This window comes from Mesoplodon densirostris, chromosome 18 (assembly GCF_025265405.1).
Source record: "Mesoplodon densirostris isolate mMesDen1 chromosome 18, mMesDen1 primary haplotype, whole genome shotgun sequence".
In the NCBI taxonomy this organism is placed as follows: domain Eukaryota; kingdom Metazoa; phylum Chordata; class Mammalia; order Artiodactyla; family Ziphiidae; genus Mesoplodon; species Mesoplodon densirostris.
This window is the reverse complement of record NC_082678.1, coordinates 43,170,151-43,187,585: the sequence shown is the minus strand read 5'-3', so window position 1 is coordinate 43,187,585 and position 17,435 is coordinate 43,170,151. Positions and strand designations below refer to the sequence as shown.

General features: G+C 49.8%; 1 protein-coding gene across 1 annotated transcript; it reads right to left on the bottom strand.

Annotated features, from left to right (window-relative positions):
* Positions 1-875: 875 nt before the first annotated feature.
* On the bottom strand, positions 876-1,508 carry RNF222 (ring finger protein 222). The gene has a single exon (XM_060080423.1). It carries the CDS (start codon positions 1,506-1,508, stop codon positions 876-878), a length of 633 nt encoding a protein of 210 aa, XP_059936406.1.
* Between the last annotated feature and the right edge of the window lie 15,927 nt (positions 1,509-17,435).

The window sequence follows — 17,435 nt, the reverse complement described above, 5'->3', positions numbered from 1 at the left end:
CCACCAGGCTTCCCCTGCACTGCCCGCCTTCCAGACTATCCTTGAAAACCCCAGGACTCAAGATTTGGACCATTCTTGGGCCGGGGAGGCCTGGGGAGACCTCTGGCTCTGTGGGCCATTCTGCTGGCCTCAGCCTCTGTCAACAAACTTCCGACTCCTGACGTGGCCTCCGCTCCCCTTTTCTGTTCCTTCCTCCAGGAGCTCCCTGAGATCAGCTTCTCCCTCAGGGAAGACCTTCCAGGCTGGCACCCTTGCCCAGCTGTGGGGCGTCACGGATGGGGGCTGAGACTCCAGGAAACACAAGTGCCTTTGGCCCCTGCGCCACTCCTCCTTCTGTTTATTGCTCGGAGCAGGTTGGAGGACCCTGGCTGGGAATTGACCTGGAGGAGTCCTGCCCTTGGGCCCCCTCCAGGATGTACCCCACGCAGAACCCCAGCTGGCCTCAGGTAGGTCACCTGGCAGATGAGGACTACCCCTCGGGGCTGGTGAGCCCACAGGACAGAGCAGCCGCCTATCTCCCTGCCTTGCTCGGCTCTAGCCTAGAGGAAGGGCCAGTATCCCCTGAGAGTATGCCCCTACTGCTGTTTCTGAGCAGGGGTGTCCATCACGCTTTCCTCCCTGGCCTGGAGCCTGGAGTTTCCATTTCATTCAGCCGAGAGCCTGGCTGCTCAGCCCAGTCCTGGCCCCCCTGTTCTGTCTGAGATGCACTGGGGGCAAGGAGCCGGGGTGGGGAGATGCCACTGGACCTCCAGCCAGCACCGCCCTAACACGCCCTCTGCCCCTGGCCACCCCTCAGGGCTCGGCTGGCCCCCCCCCAGGCAGCCTGGCTGTGTGAGCGGGCAGCTTCCAGAGCGGCCGTCTGGCCGGTGCCCCACTCACGCGTGCTTCCTCACCACCAGCACCCAGGGCAGGATGGCAGCCACCACGGCCACCACGGCAATGAGGATGATGAGCAGTAGGGCCTGGGAGCAGCTGCAGAACGACCGGGTGGAGCTGGGCACCAGGGAGGCCTCCGAGAGCTCGGCCAGGTTGCGCCCGGGCAGGATGCTGTCCTGCTTCCCCAGGGGCATCCCGTGGCAGCTGATGATGAAGATCTGCGGCTCCCGGGGCAGGCCGGGCGGCGGGACCAAGGGCAGCTGGCCGCCCTGATTCGGGGACGGCCTCCAGAAAGGCTGGGAGAGGGCCAGAGGGTTAGCGTGGCCTAGGGTGTCCGGCGGTGGCATGGGCGTCAGGCCCATGGGCACGGCCAGGGTCTGAGAGCTCTTGTCCTGCTTGGAGGGCCAGGAGCTCTTCTTGCCTAGGAAGGTGACGTAGCGGCAGACGGGGCAGACGACGGTCCTCTGGACCTGCCCGTCCACGCGCGTGGAGAGGAGGTACTTGACCAGGCAGTCATGGCAGAACATGTGGCCACAGCTCAGCGTCCGGCTGGCGCCCTCCATTTCGCGGAACTTCTCGTAGCACACGGGGCACTCGCCGCCCGAGCTTTCCTCGCTCTCCCCCTCGGACATAGCCGCACGGGAGGGCAGGGCCCTGGCTGTGGGCGGGAAGGGCCGGAGTATCAGCGCCTTTCCCTCCTTCGCTCCCCTGCCTGACCCCTCCGAGCCTCCTGCCGCCCCCTCCCCCTCCCCCTCCTCCCCGGTCCTCTCCCGCTGCTCCTCCTCCAAGGTCTACCGGAAGTAAACCCTGGACCCTCCGGAGGCGACGAGGGGCCGCTTCCGGAAGGGGGGTTGGGAGACAAATAACGGCTGAGCTCTGGAAGGAGGTGGGTGGCGGGGGAAGGTGTAGCCTCCCACCTCCACCCTGACGGGCACTCGCTGTGAGGTCACCCCCTCCCCCTTCCTGGTTCCATGGCCGAAGTGGAGGCCGGAGGACCCATTTCCCTGGGAAAGCAGGTGGCTAAGCGGATGCACCCGTGGCCTCAGTCCAGGCTTCATTGTGGGCGTGTGCCCAGAGTGGCCGTTTTCCAGAAAAGCCTCTGCTGCTGCTCCGTCTCCCCGCTCGGGCTGGCTGACCCACTGGATTGTGCTCAGCCCCTGGATCACATTCCTGTGTGCTACGTGTGGCTGTAAAGCAACGAGGGTTTTGAAAATGAAACTCAAAACTTACACATCCAAATGACGCCTGGCCGGCCGCGCGGTCACGTCAGGGAGCTGTGGGCGCCTTCCTCGGCCCATCACAGCTCACTCATCCTTCAGACTCTTCCCAGAGGCCTGCCTGAGGCTGCGAGAGAACCTTCTAATTAACCTCTGTGAAGGCAGATTTTCATCCTTCGAGGATACGTCTGGTATTTGGAAATGGCCAAAAGTCACTGGGTGCCCATTCTGGTGAGAAAGCAAATGAGTGCTCAAGTGGCATAAGATTGTTTTAAATCAAAGATAAGGAGTCGCCATGATGTAACAGGTGGGTTTCTCACATTATCTGAGAGCTAAAGACAGGCTCCAGCGATGCTCTGAGCAATGGCAACGTTGTTGGATTTAGTCCAGTTTCCCAAGGTGTAAACCTTGATGAGAAACACCTCTTTGGGTATGTGATGCGGTCCAAGTGTTCTCATTCTTCTGTGTGTCCCCAGTACCACAGCTGTGTCATCTAAACTCATCTGGAACAGCCTCTTTAGAAGGACCGTGATCACCTGTTATTGATATATTCTTACATCAGTGACGTAGGCAAAAGACCCCTGGACACACTGACAACTAGAGCTGTGTGGCAGCCCCCAGACCTGAGAGATGACGTAGTGAGAACAAGATTAGTTAATAGGAAGGACAAACTAGAGTTGGTTCAATCACACATCTTTTGGAATCTCTCCCCCCTCCTGGCTTGGTTCCAAGTCCATTTTGCCAAGTTGAAAACTTGGTCCCATAACCAAGAAAGAGCAAAAATATGTAGAGAGGGGCTTCCCTGGTGGCGCAGTGTTGAGAGTCCGCCTGCCAATGCAGGGGACACAGGTTCGTGCCCCGGTCCGGGAGGATCCCACATGCCACGGAGCGGCTGGGCCCGTGAGCCATGGCTGCTGAGCCTGTGCGTCTGGAGCCTGTGCTCTGCAACGGTAGAGGCCACAACAGTGAGAGGCCCATGTACCGCAAAAAAAAAAAAAAAAAAAAAAAAAAAAAGTAAAGGGAGGGGTAGGGGACTGGGGACCCTGGTGGCAACACCAAAGCCTTTGCAGGGGTTTTCAAGCTTTGGTCTCTGAAGTGGTCAGTGTGGCCTCCAGGCTGGGGTGAGGGTTCAAGTGCTCAGACTCTGAAGCTGGCTTCAAATCCTTGATATACCCATTACTGTCTGTATAACCTATCTGAGCCTCGGTTTCCCATCTCTAAGGTGGGGTTGATGATAATCGTACCACCTTCCTCTCAGCGTTGTCCAGAGTATTAAGTGAGGTAGCATGAGTGAAGAGTCTGGCTCGCAGTAAGTGCTCAATAAACGGTAGGTGTCATTGTTAAGGCAGGCCGACCCCTTTCCCCTCCTGGCATCTGCCTTCTGGCCTTCCCTCTCCTCCCCAGATGTTCCTTATTACGTAAGTGACTCAAGAATATCACACCCCTGACAGAGGGCAGCTCCCCTCAAAGTAGAATAACTGAACAAGATGACAATAGATTAGGTAAGTGATGGGCAATAGATCATTAAGATGGTGATTCCAGTGTTTCTCAGACTTTTTAACTTTTTTGTTTCCATAACACACTTGCAAATGTCTAAACTGGGGTTATTCTCAGGATGACCCTGATTTTCTTAAGCCGACCAACTGCTAACATGTCCCCCTGCATCTCATTATTCCCCACAGGCATGTGGTGGCAATTCCATCCATCCATCCATCCATCCATCCATCCATCCAATTATTCAACAAATATTTATTGAGCGCTTGCTGCGGGCTAGGTACTGAGCCAGGCATTGGAGATAAGCAGTGATCAAGAAAGCCCTTCATGAAACTTTAGAGCCTAGGGGACATTTATAAGTTTTCTTGAAAAAAGATTTTTTCAAAAGGAGGAATGATCAATCGCTTAAGTTGTTTGGGTAACTAAGAAATAAGTTATCAAGACGGGCAAGAGAAGTAAAGCAGGGACTTCCCTGGTGGCGCAGTGGTTAAGAATCCGCCTGCCAATGCAGGGGACACGGGTTCGAGCCCTGGTCTGGGAAGATCCCACATGCCGCGGAGCAACTAAGCCCGTGCGCCACAAGTAGTGAGCCTGCACTCTAGAGCCCGTGCTCTGCAACAAGAGAAGCCACTGCTCTCTACAATGAGAGAAAGCCCATGTGCAGCAACGAGGACCCAACGCAGCCAAAAATAAATAAATAAATAAGTTAAAAAAAAGAGAAGTAAAGCAGATAAGAGAATGCTGGGGGAAGAAAGGACTTCTGAGGCCATTTAGGAAAATCTAGTTTTATAGGTGAGCAGACCCGGGTCCAGAGATAGGGAAGTGACTTGTCTGAGGTCACCTGGGAAAGAGAATGGAGAGGGAGATGGGAGAGAGAGAGAGAGATTTCATAGATAGTATAGAAAACATTAGAATCAGTTGATAGGTTGGGTGGGTGAGTAGATATTAGCCAAATCAGGAAGCACTTTCCTCCTTGGGATGAGAGGGGAGCAGGGAGGACTGTGTTGGAGGAAAAATTAAAAGAATGCAGGGGATGCAAAAGACATCCCAGGTCCCCTCTGGTGGCTTCTCTGTGCAGTCCCTTCCCCATCGTGTGCTTCGGGTGAGGCATGTCACTCACGTCTGGACAATGCCACCCGCCCTCCATCCCCACCTTCTCACCTCCCTTTCTCAGTCTCCCTGACACCTCCCTCCTTGCGTCTCTCCCTTTCTCTTAATTCCATTTCATTCTCCATCCTTGAGTTCCTCTTATGGGCCTGACTCTGTCTTGGGTGCTGGGGCAGGGGAGAGGGCAGCAGAAGAAATGCAAGGAATAATGCTCTGATTTGGGCACAAACTAGCTAAATAACAGTGTAAGACATTATCTGCCAAAGGCATCCCCATTGGTGCTTCAGAAAATTTCGGGGAAGGAGGGCTGAAAAGTCTTCCTAGGTGAGATGGGACCAGTGTTGAGCTAATACATAATTGTAACAGCGACTATTTATTGAACGCTAATTATGTGCTTAGCATTTTGCATCCCTTCCTCATTTCATCATGACAGCGACTCTGGGAGGTGGATATTATTTCCATTTTACGGATGAGGAACCCCGAGGCTTAAGTAACTTGTTCAAAGTCAGGCTGCTAGTCCAGGGCAGAACCAGGATTCGAGGCCAGGTCAGTTTGGTTGCGTGGCCCATGCTGCGTACCACCTCCTGTAGCAAGGGTTCGGATGCCTCCACGGAGGGCATTCCAGACCTTGATCCAAGGAGTAGGTGAAGAATTGAGAGAGGTCCCAGCCCTCACAGAATGTTTCTCTACAGAAACACTGATCTAACAAACATCCAGGGATGAAAATACCTCACGAGAGCTCCAGAATCCAGTTGTATATGTTAAATATATATAGCTTGTTGTATGTCAATCATACCTCAGTAAAGGTTTTTTTTTTTTTTTTTTTTTTAAGGAATAGATGAAACCTGGATGGGAAAGTGACTCCCCAAACTTCCCTCCTCAGAGTGACTGTAAACGGGGCTGCCCCTCCAGCCGCCTGGGAGGCAGGGGAGGACGAGGGCCAGCTCAGGGGGAGCCGTCCTCATGAAGCCCCAGTGCCTAGTTTCTCCCACAGCAGCTCACCTCGAGGACTGGAGGGGGGTGTCACCAGCCCAGACGATCCCCGCCCCCCACCTTGGGACAGTGAGGCAGAGTGAGACTTGTGGGCACCGGGTTTCCCTCCTGGATTCCCAAGGCAAGGCTTTGTTGACCACTTCCTCACCCCTAGACACCATACACACACACACACACACACACACACACACACACACACACACTCACACACACACTTTCTCTCTCTCTCTCACACCCTGGCATCACTCCAATGTCAGTGCAGAGCCCTGCCAAGCTCTGACTGGATCCCACTCCTTCCCTTCCCCCAGCCCGGCCCCCAGACTCACTTTGGCCGGGACCAGGGCAAGCAGCATCTGCCTCTCCACCCGGGGCCTCCATGGAGCAGATCTGAGCCACCCAGAGGTGCTGGGCGGGTGGCACGTCCTCCTGCCGCTGTCACTGTGACAGCTGCTGCCTCCAAGGCATTTCCTAGTGACTGAGCAGGTCGGGAGGACAGCACCGGGAAGTGAATGCCGGCCAACCCGTTTGAGGCCGGGAGGCTCTTGGCGTTGCCCAGGGGTTTGGCCCCTGCTGGAGTCAGGTGATGTCGATGAGGATGCTAGGAGAGGAGGGGCCCCTGCCTAAGGAGGAGCCCAGGGATGGGTGCTGGAGACAAGCAGAGGGTCTCACGATGGAGGCAGTGATCCAGGACCTCTTTGACTGAGGCTCCCCAGAGATGGGTCTCCTCAGCCCAACAATAAAAGTCATACAGTCCTTCAGCCTCCTGGACCCATTTCAGTGATCCTCCCCCAGCCCCCTGCTCCCCTGCCATGATAGGGTAAAGGGGTCAGTAATGCTTTGTCACCCAAAGTCATACACAAATATTTGGGTGATGTGCTTATGTACATTTGTCCTTCATCTCACACTCAAATGGGCTCAGAGCTCCAAAGACCAAACACCATGGAGGTAAAGAAGGAGGCAGAGTAAAACAAAGAAAGTAGGGCTTCCCTGGTGGTGCAGTGGTTAAGAATCTGCCTGCCAATGCAGGGGACGTGGGTTCGAGCCCTGGTCTGGGAAGATCCCACATGCGGCAGAGCAACTAAGCCTGTGCGCCACAACTACTGAGCCTGCGCTCTAGAGCCCGCGAGCCACAACTACTGAGCCCGAGTGCCACAACTACTGAAGCCCGCGTGCCTAGAGCCCCTGCTCTGCAATAAGAGAAGCCACCAATGAAAAGCACGGGCACTGCAGCTCACCGCTTAGCCTGCGCGCAGCAACAAAGACCCAACACAGCCAAAAAAAATAAGTAAATTCATTTTTAAAAAAACCCCAACAAAGTAGAGATGCACACCTGCATGGAAGGAAGTCCCTGATATCACATGAAATAGTTTCAGAACAGTCTGTGTGATTCTGTTTATGGAAATGATGATAATATATGATCATTTTTATAGAGGAAAAATCTGGAACACACATCCAACTTGATAGTTTTATCTCTGGAGGAACTTTTTTTTTTTCCTTAATTTATTTATTTTGACTGCTAGGGGTCTTAGTTGCAGCGTGCAGGATCTTTAGTTTTGGCATGCAGGATTTAGTTCCCTGAACAGGGATCAAACCTGGGCCACCTGCATTGGGAGCACAGAGTCTTACCCACTGGACCACCAGGGAAGTCCCTGGAGGAACTTTCTGACTTATACATTCCTGTGATATTTGAATGTGTTTCTTTCAAGATCAGGAAAAAATAATCAAGAATAAGGCAGGGACTTCCATGGCGGTCCAGTGGTTAAGACTCTGTGCTTCCATTGCTGGGGCACAGGTGCGATCCCTGGTCAGGGAACTAAGGTCCCACATGCCGTGTGGCGAGGCCTAAAAAAATAGAATAAGGCAGGAGTCCTTGAGAAATTGGTTTTCTTCTGACAAAGGAGGTTCCTGGATCCAAGGCACAGCCAAGCACGAGTGTGACCCCCCCCAGGGCACCCCACAACGGCCCCTCCCTCACCCAACCAACCCTGGCCTGGTTCCATGGCCACCTTGAGGCTGGGGTGGGGAAGGACAGTCAGGGCATCTCACCTGGTCACCTCGCCCACGGACGCTGTACCAGCGGTCACGACGGTCTCTCACGTTCTTTCCCCAGGAACTGGCTGTGAGGAGACCCAGGCAGGCCTAAATTTAGCAAATAGAAATGCAGACTGGGGACTTCCCTGGTGGTCCAGTGGTTAGGACTCCGTGCTTTCACTGTCGAGGGCCTGGGTTCAATCCCTGGTTGGGGAACTAAGATCCCACAAGCTGCGTGGCTCAGCCCCCACCCCAAAAAAAGCAGACAGCCCAGATGAATTTGTATTTCAGATAAACAAACAATTTTTAGTATAAGGGTGCTCAGTGCAATATTTGGGACCTACTCATGGGTAATGGGGATCGACTGTGTGGTGACAGATGGAAACTAAACTTACGGTGGTGAGCACACTGGAGTGCATACAGAAGTAGAAATAAAACATATGCATGAAACTTACATTATAAACCAAAAAAAATTAATACTTAGGCTCTATTTATACTAATAAATTATCCATTGCTTATCTAAAACTCAAATTTCAGCAGGCATCCTATATTTCATTTTGCAACTCTAGTCCCAGAGGCCTGGCCAAATTTTTCTCCTTTTATCCGCACCTCCAGGGGCACCTTCAGCAGTGTGGCTTCTGACTCTGCCAGGGCTTCCTGGGGGTCCCTGAAAAGAAGCCCCAAATACCCAGCATCAAGGCTGTGTGTCCCCCCGGGAGGGGACTGAGGCCAGGCTGTCCTTTGACTCAGACTAATGCAGCGGTCCCCAACCTGCTTGGCACCAGGGACCGGTTTCGTGGAAGGCAGTTTTTCCATGGACAGGAGGGCGCGGGGGTGGGGGGGTGTTCAGGCGGTAATGCCAGCGATGGGGAGCAGCAGACGAAGCTTCGCTCACTCACGCCCCTTGCCTCCTGCTGTGCGGCCGGGTTCCTAACAGGCCGGTACTGGTCCGCGGCCCGGGGGTTGGGGACCCCTGGTCTAATGTGATGTGGTTATAGTGGAAAATCTTTTCCACTGGTCCTGCCCTGCCATGGCTTGACTTTGAGGATTACTTTGAATATATAAGTATTTATTATCATAGTCTGTCATGGTTTTGTGTTCCAAAATAAGAATTCCACTTTAAAAATCATAGCTACGTATGTATGTATATGTATGCGTACACACACACACACAAACACCCCTTACCTGAGAGAGTAAGTATATCAGCTGGGGAAACCTTAGCTTGAATTTATTTATCAGGTTGCCTCTAGCCATCTAGCAAGGTCCTAGCAGAATAGGACATAGGACAGTTCAAAAAAATTTATTTATTTATTATTTATTTTGTCTGTGCCGGGTCTTAGTTGTGGCATGCAGACTTCTTAGTTGTGGCATTCGGGCTTCTTAGTTGCGGCATTCGGGCTTCTTAGTTGCGGCATGCATGTGGGATCTAGTTCCAGGACCAGGGATCAAACCTGGGGCCCCTGCGTTGGGATCGTGAAGTCTTACCCACTGGACCACCAGGGAACTCCTGGCTGTTAAGTTTTTTTTTTTTTTTTTTGCGGTACGCGGGCCTATCACTGCTGTGGCCTCTCCCATTGCAGGGCACAGGCTCCGGACGCACAGGCTCAGCGGCCATGGCTCACGGGCCCAGCCCCTCTGCGGCATGTGGGATCCTCCCGGACCGGGGCACGAACCCATGTCCCCTGCATCGGCAGGCAGACTCTCAACCACTGTGCCACCAGGAAAGCCCCAGGCTGTTAAGTTTTGACAGGTAGAGGGGGATTAGTGATCAGGAAGGCTTGAGAGCCGAGGTATATTAGCCAGGAGGACCCACACTATAGGATTTGATAGTAGGGCGTGTGGGGAAATTGAGATCAGTGCATGAGCGTTCACAAGGGTTCTTTGTGTGTTTATATAAAGAGGAAGTGCATGTACCTTGGGGTAAGTTACTTAATCCCTTCGTCCCTCAGTTACCTCATCTGAAAAATGGAGGTGATATTACCTACTCTATAGGATTGTGATGATTAAATGAGTGGATACAAATAAGGTGCCTGAACCTACTGAATGGGAGAAAATATTTGCAAATGATATGACTGATAAGGGATTAACATATACAAACAGGTCATACAACTCAACATCAAATAAAACAAACAACCTGATTAAAAAAATGGGCAGAAAAACTGAATAGACATTTTTCCAGAGAGGAAATGCAGAGAGCCAATAGGCACATGAAAAGATGCTCAACACTGCTAATCAGCATGATCTCAGAGAGGCAGCAGTGAGTGGTGGTGTGAAGCCAGATCTTAATTCCCTGCCCAGGAATTGAATCTGGGTAGCCTGGATGAATCCTAGCCACCACACCCCCTGGCTCTTGCCCCCAGTGAAAAATGCATTTCTCACGGAGGCAAAACTGTAAAAACAGGTACAAAGTTTATTATTAGAGACATAGCACAACAACAAATGGGAGAGCACACAGAGAAACGATTTGTTAAGATAGGAGCAAGACAGAGATGCACACCGGGAGAGAAAGCGTGTGGGCGTCCTCCCTAATGAGGAAGAGTGCGGTAAATAGGCGGTTAAGTCATTTATATAGGGCAGTTCTTCCCGATCTTTGTTTACCTTTGGCCAGTTATCTGGTTTCTTTTTCCACACCTGACTTGCCTTAGGACCCTCCCCAACTTGCGTGGGCAACTTTTTTCTAAGATGGATTACAGCCCAGAGGCCTGTGGGATAGCCTTAGCGTCACATATTATGGGTTGGTGCCCCCTCATTTTTGACCGCCAATGAGCTTTTCTGCACATGTGCAATGCTTCCCTTGCTCCAAGGATGGGAAATGTATGACCTGTTTATCTTTTAACAGAGTTTAGTCCCACTCTATCCCTGCCATAAAAATGTCCAATATCTGGTTATTTACCCTATTTCTGTTGCTGGTTTTTATATCGAGGCGCAGATCTCGAAATAGAGACAGGAGTCCGGTCATAAATATGTAGTCCTGGAGCTCGTTTGTCTCTGCTTCAGGAAATGTGAACAGGGGGCTGGTAATGAATGTCTGGCCTGAGCCCATCTTCTTCTCACCCCAGGAAGTGTAAACAGGAGGCTAGTTGTAAATGTCTAGCCTGAAGCCCATCTATCTCCTGCCTCAATCAGGGAAATGCAAATCAAGTGTCAAGTGCCCACCCCTGCATCCAATTGCAGGGGGCCCTGCTTGGTTCCAGCCAGCTCAGAGGCTGTTTTTGGGATTTCAGTTCATTCACACCCCTGAAAATTCTCACTCTGTCTTACCTGTTCCCTTTGTCCCCTGGGCTCTCCGCTCATTATTACATAGTCTGGGGCTGCTGGTAGCACAGGGGAGACCTGGGGCCTTTGAACAGAACACAGGCCCTGCCAGGGCACCTGGCTTGGTAGGCGGACAAGGGCTGCTCTCATTCCCAACTCGCCCCCCTTGGCCCTCAGCCCCCTCAGTCCAACCTGCAGCCCCAGCACACAGCAGCCAAAGAGCATCTTCACAGATGTTACCCTGCATCCCTCTCCTGCCTCTGAAGAGTTCCATGGCTCCCCACTGCCCTCAGTACAAAGCTCACCCTCCTCAGCCGGCACGTGAGGGCCTCACTGCCTTTCCCAGACTGTCTCTGGACATCCCCTTGCCCTTGGCTGTCTCATGCCACGCGGCGTGGCCAAAGTGCTGGCTTTTAGTTTAGATACCTTGAAGGCCTTGGGCTTTTGGGGCTCTGTGATTTTTTTTTAATGTCTTAAAAAAATTTTTTTTTTTCCTGGTTGGAATGCCTTTCTACCTCATCACCCCCCCTCTGGCATCTTTAACTTTTAAGACTTTGAAGGAGGGGATCCTAACTCATCTCTGTCCATTTTTGTGGGCCTGGTGTCTATCAATAGTGCTCAATAAATCAATGTGTTTTTTTGTTTGTTTGTTTTTTTCCTTTGGGCTGCATCAGGCAGCATGCGGAATCTTAGCTCCCTGACCAGGGATTGAACCCAGGCTCTCCTCAGTGAAAGCTCGGGGTCCTAACCACTGGACCGCCAGGGAAGTCCCTATCAATGTTTGTTAAATGAATAAAGGTAACCTCTGAAGCCTAGCTCACGTGTATGGGGTGTGTGTGTGTGGAGGGGTGGCGCACAAGAGAAGTTTGGACAATGCATTCTCTCAAAGTCATTCTCCTTTCTATTCTAGACGCCTTTGGAATCCATACCAAGACTCCCCCCTCAAAGTCATAGTGGACTGAAAACCTCAGGTCTGCCTGGAGACAGGAGGATGAGCCCACCACCGGGGTAGAGCCTTACTCAGCCACTGTACACCAATGTTGTTTTTGAAAAAGCATGATCTTGGACAGGTTCTCCAGGAGGTGAGTCTGGGGAGAGGAGGGAAGATGGGCCGGGGAAGAGGGAGGGACTTGTGTCCGGAATCTGGGGCTTTTAAAGGAGGAATCCCCCCCGGGGAAATCTTAATTTAGTGGTTTGTCTTGGTAATTTTTGCCACACCTAAGTAGATTTTTGATTTTTCTTTAAACAACAGCAACAAAAACCTACTCTCTCATTCTGAGCATCCATTCTGTGAAATCACAGGTCTGATGCTCTAATTATATTTTTAATAAACAGCAAAATGAATACGTACTGTTAAGTAAAAAATTAAAAAGTTTCTCTTGTGTACCACCGGAAGTCGTGGCGCGCACGGGCCTTGGCGCACGCTGATCTGAGACGTACGATTGGGGGATGACGACCCCCAAGGTCCGGAGCCACAGCGGCTCGGGATCTGAGCTGAAAGAGGCCACTTCAGGATTTTTCAAGGCTGAGCCCGAGGCTGGCTTTCAATGCTTGAGAGCCCATTGGACGGGAAGCCACAGAGTGAGATCAACCGAAGGAATCCTGAGAAAAGGAGAAAAATAGCTTGGACTTGAGAATGAAACTGGCAAGGACGGACGGTCACCCGAGGGTGCGGGCTGCAGGAGGAGACAGAAGGCAGCAGGGGTGGGGTACTGGGAGAGCAAGAAGGCTGAGTCACGTCGCAGCCGCGCACGAGGCGCCGTGGGCTGCGTCCTGCAACTCACCTGGTCTGCGTGCGCCCCGCCCCACGCCCTCCCACTGTCTAAAAACACATAGACCCCAAATCGCCAACGGCAGGGGGCCGAGATGCTCTGAGACAGGTGGGGGAAAGGGAATCTAAAGAGCGGGGAAGCCCAGAGATTTGCTCGCTGGGCGGTATGTGGAAGGGAAACCTCTCCCCACTTCCTGGGGGTGGTGGCAGCTGCAGAAGAAAGACTGCTTGACATCAGTCTTTGTTGGAGGATTTTCTGAGTCTTCACTCTTCATCCCAGAACTGAAAGCCTCCCTGACAGATGAGAGGCCTCAATGCTTGAGACAGGTAAGACCAGGGTCAGGGACAGAGTCAGGAGTGAAAAAAATTTTTTGTATTTTTTCTGATTATAAAAATAGCACTAGTGGGCTTCCCTGGTGGCACGGTGGTTGAGAGTCCGCTTGCCGATGCAGGGGACATAGGTTCGTGTCCCGGTCCGGGAAGATCCCACATGCCGCGGAGCGGCTGGGCCCGTGAGCCATGGCCGCTGAGCCTGCGCGTCCGGAGCCTGTGCTCCACAACGGGAGGGGCCACAACAGTGGGAGGCCCGCGTACCGAAAAAAAAAAAAAAAAAAAAAAAAACACTAGTGTTGAAAAAAAGTGGAAATTTCATACAAGCACACGCGAAAAGGAAAAACATAAGCTCTATACCACCTCTACACATAACTATTATAACTATTTTGGTGTTTATTCTTCCAGCCCCTATATATATATATATATATGTATATATATATGATATGCTAAAGATAATTAGATATTATATAATATATAATTATAATATGTGATGATTTAAAAATAAGTGGGATCACACTGAATAAATACTTTCAGGATCTGATTTTTTTCAATTGTTATCTTGTGCTCCCCAATAAATTTTCTCTTACACCCTCATTTTAATTTTTATTTTATTATTATTATTTTTTGGCCACGCCCTGCAGCTTGTGGATCCCAGCTCCCCCACCAGGGATTGAACCTGTGCCCCCTGCAGTGGAAGGGAAGCTCAGAGTCCTAACCACTGGACTACCAGGGTACTCCCATACACTCTCATTTTTAAAAAAAATTTATTAATTTTATTTATTTATTTTTGGCTGTGTTGGGTCTTCGTTGCTGCGCACGGGCTTTCTCTAGCTGCGGCGAGTGGTGGCTGCTCTCCGTTGCATTGTGTGGGTTTCTCATTGTGGTGGCTTCTCTTGCTGCGGAGCATGGGCTCTAGGCCCGTGACTTCAGTAGTTGTGGTGCGTGGGCTCAGTAGTTGTGGCTTGTGGGTTCTAGAGCGCAAGCTCAGCAGTTGTGGCACATGGGCCTAGTTACTTCGCGGCATGTGGGATCTTCCCAGACCAGGGATCGAACCCGTGCCCCCTGCGTTAGCAGGCAGATTCTTAACCACTGCGCCACCAGGGAAGTCCCCAGAATTATCTTTTTCTAGAAACAATAAATGCTGGAGAGGGTGTGGAAAAAAGGGAACACTCTTGCACTGCTGGTGGGAATGTGAATTGGTACAGCCACTATGGAGAACAGTATGGAGGTTCCTTAAAAAACTACAAATAGAACTACCATATGACCCAGCAATCCCACTACTGGGCATATACCCTGAGAAAACCATAATTCAAAAAGAGTCATGTACCAAATGTTCATAGCAGCCCTATTTACAATAGCCCGGAGATGGAAACAACCTAAGTGTCCATCATCGGATGAATGGATAAAGAAGATGTGGCACATATATACAATGGAATATTACTCAGCCATAAAAAGAAACGAAATTGAGCTATTTGTAATGAGGTGGATGGACCTAGAGTCTGTCATACAGAGTGAAGTAAGTCAGAAAGAGAAAGACAAATACTGTATGCTGACACATATATATGGAATTTAAGAAAAAAAAATGTCATGAAGAACATAGGGGTAAGACAGGAATAAAGACACAGACCTACTAGAGAATGGACTTGAGGATATGGGGAGGGGGAAGGGTAAGCTGTGACAAAGCGAAAGAGAGGCATGGACATATATACACTACCAAACATAAGGTAGATAGCTAGTGGGAAGCAGCCGCATAGCACAGGGAGATCAGCTCGGTGCTTTGTGACTGGCTGGAGGGGTGGGATAGGGAGGGTGGGAGGGAGACGCAAGAGGGAGGGGATATGGGAACATATGTATATGTATAACTGATTAAATGCGTTATAAAGCAGAAACTAACACATCATTGTTAAGAAATTATACTCCAATAAAGATGTAAAAAAAAATGTACATTAGTTGATTTTTGCTTCTGGTCATGACAGAGTAGCTTGTATCAGGCTAGGATTCCTTTAGAGAACAATGTAAAAATTAGATCCCCCCCCACCCCACACACACACTCACAGCTGTTTTAAGGCTTTAGAGAGTAGCCAAATGGGCAGAACTTAAGTAACCAGGATCCTGCACAGAAGGAAAACCCTTTGAAGTGAGGGGGATCATCTCCACTGCTTTCCTTAAGGAAATTCCTTACATTAATTTGCTGATTTGCTTGGGAGGCATTGAGGCTGAGCAGAAAATGGTGGCCTAAAGTTCTGGTGTTATCACAAGGCTCAGGAGTTCAGGATCTGACAAGAAAGAGGGACCTGAGAAACACTTCAGGGTTTCAGCGGAGATCCCTGAAGGGCTATGATCTAGGAGCAAGGGCAATCCAGAAACATACCAGCCCATACAAAGCCAGAAACATCTCAGTTCCTGATTGTATTAAATGATTTAACCCTACTCTGACTGCCTGCAAACAACAACAACAAAAAAACACAACAACAACAAAACCACCCCCCCAAACAAAAGAAAAAACCCAGAAATTTCCATCTCTTCTGGAGAAATAACATAATCCAGAGCCTCTATGGTTTTTCATTCTACACAGCATCCAACATTTAACAAAAGTTAACAGATATACTAAGAGACAAGACCAAATGAACAAAAACCAAGAGAAAAAAATAAACAGTAGACCTGAAGGAGAAAAAGATATTGGTATTATTGTACATGGACTCTAATACATTCAAGAAAGTAGATGGAGAACTAGAAACAATTTTTTAAAAAGAACCAAGTGGAAACTCTAGAATTGAAAAATACAATTACTTAAAAACAGGAAAAAAAAAAAAACCCAAACCAAAAACCAAACCAAAACAAAAAAACTCTATAGGTGGGTTTAAGAGCAGTTTGTTTGTTTGCTTGTTTGTTTGTTTTTGGGCCACACTGGGAGGCTTGTGGGATCTTATTTCCCTGACCAGGGACTGAACCCAGGACACAGCAGTGAAAGTGCCGAGTCCTAACCACTGGACCGACTGCCAGGGAATTCCCAACAGCCGTTTGGATATAACAGAAGACAGGATTAGTAAACTGAAAGACAGATGGGTAGAAAATATGCAGTCTGAAGCACGGGAGTGGGAAAAAAAAAGATGGAAAATACAGAAAAGAGCATAAGAGAGTATGGAATGTGATGTAAAGGTCTAAATACATTTAATTGGACTCAAGGAGAGTGAGTGAGTCATTCTAAAGCAATAGGTGAAGAGTTACTGATTACAAATTTTACAGTATTAGTGAAAGACATTAAAACACAGATTTAAGAAACTCTCCAAATCTGAAGCAAAATAAATACAAAAAATCCCTACCTGGGCAAACTAGTAAAACTTCTGAAAACCAAAGTCAAAGATTATTTTAAAAAATTGAGGGCTTCCCTGGTGGCACAGTGGTTAAGAATCCACCTGCCAATGCAGGGGACACGGGTTTGAGCCCTGGCCCGGGAAGATCCCACATGCTGCTGAGCAACTAAGCCCATGCACCACAACTACTGAGCCTGCACTCTAGAGCCCACGAGCCACAACTACTGAAGCCCGTGTGCCTAGAGGCTGTGCTCCGCAACAAGAGAAGCCACGGCAATGAGAAGCCCATGAACCACATTGAAGAGTGGCCCTTGCTCGCCGCAACTAGAGAAAGCCCGTGTGCAGAAACGAAGACCCAACGCAGCCAAAATAAATAAATAAATAAATAAAAAGACTTTAATTAATTAAAAAAAAATGAAGGTGGAACAAAGAGGTTTACAAACGAAAACAGACACTTCATTGCCGAGAGAGCTGAACTAAAAGGACTACTAAAGAACATTCTTTAGGCAGAATGAAAGTGACCCCAATGGAAGCAAAGACATGCAGGAATGAATGAATGACAAGAGGTAAATGTGTGGGAAAAATACACGAATATTGACTGTATAGAATAATATTGATAATACCTTAAGTTTAAAAATGCATGAAAAATTAAAATACTTGACAATAATAGCCAAAAAGCAGGAGGAGGATATATGGAGTTAAATCAATCCTAAGATTCTTGCATTAGCTGGGGAGTGGGATTGCTTGATAACCATTAAAATAATAGTGAAAGAGTGTATAATTTGAATAATGGGAGAGGCAATAATTTTAAAAATCTAATTCAAAAGAAGGTAAGAGGGCTTCCCTGGTGGTGCAGTGGTTGAGAGTCCACCTGCTGATGCAGGGGACACGGGTTCATGCTCCGGTCCGGGAGGATCCCACATGTCGCGGAGCGGTTAGGCCCGTGAGCCATGGCCACTGAGCCTGCGTGTCTGGAGCCTGTGCTCTGCAACGGGAGAGGCCACAACAGTGAGAGGCCCACGTACCGCAAAAAAAAAGAAAGAA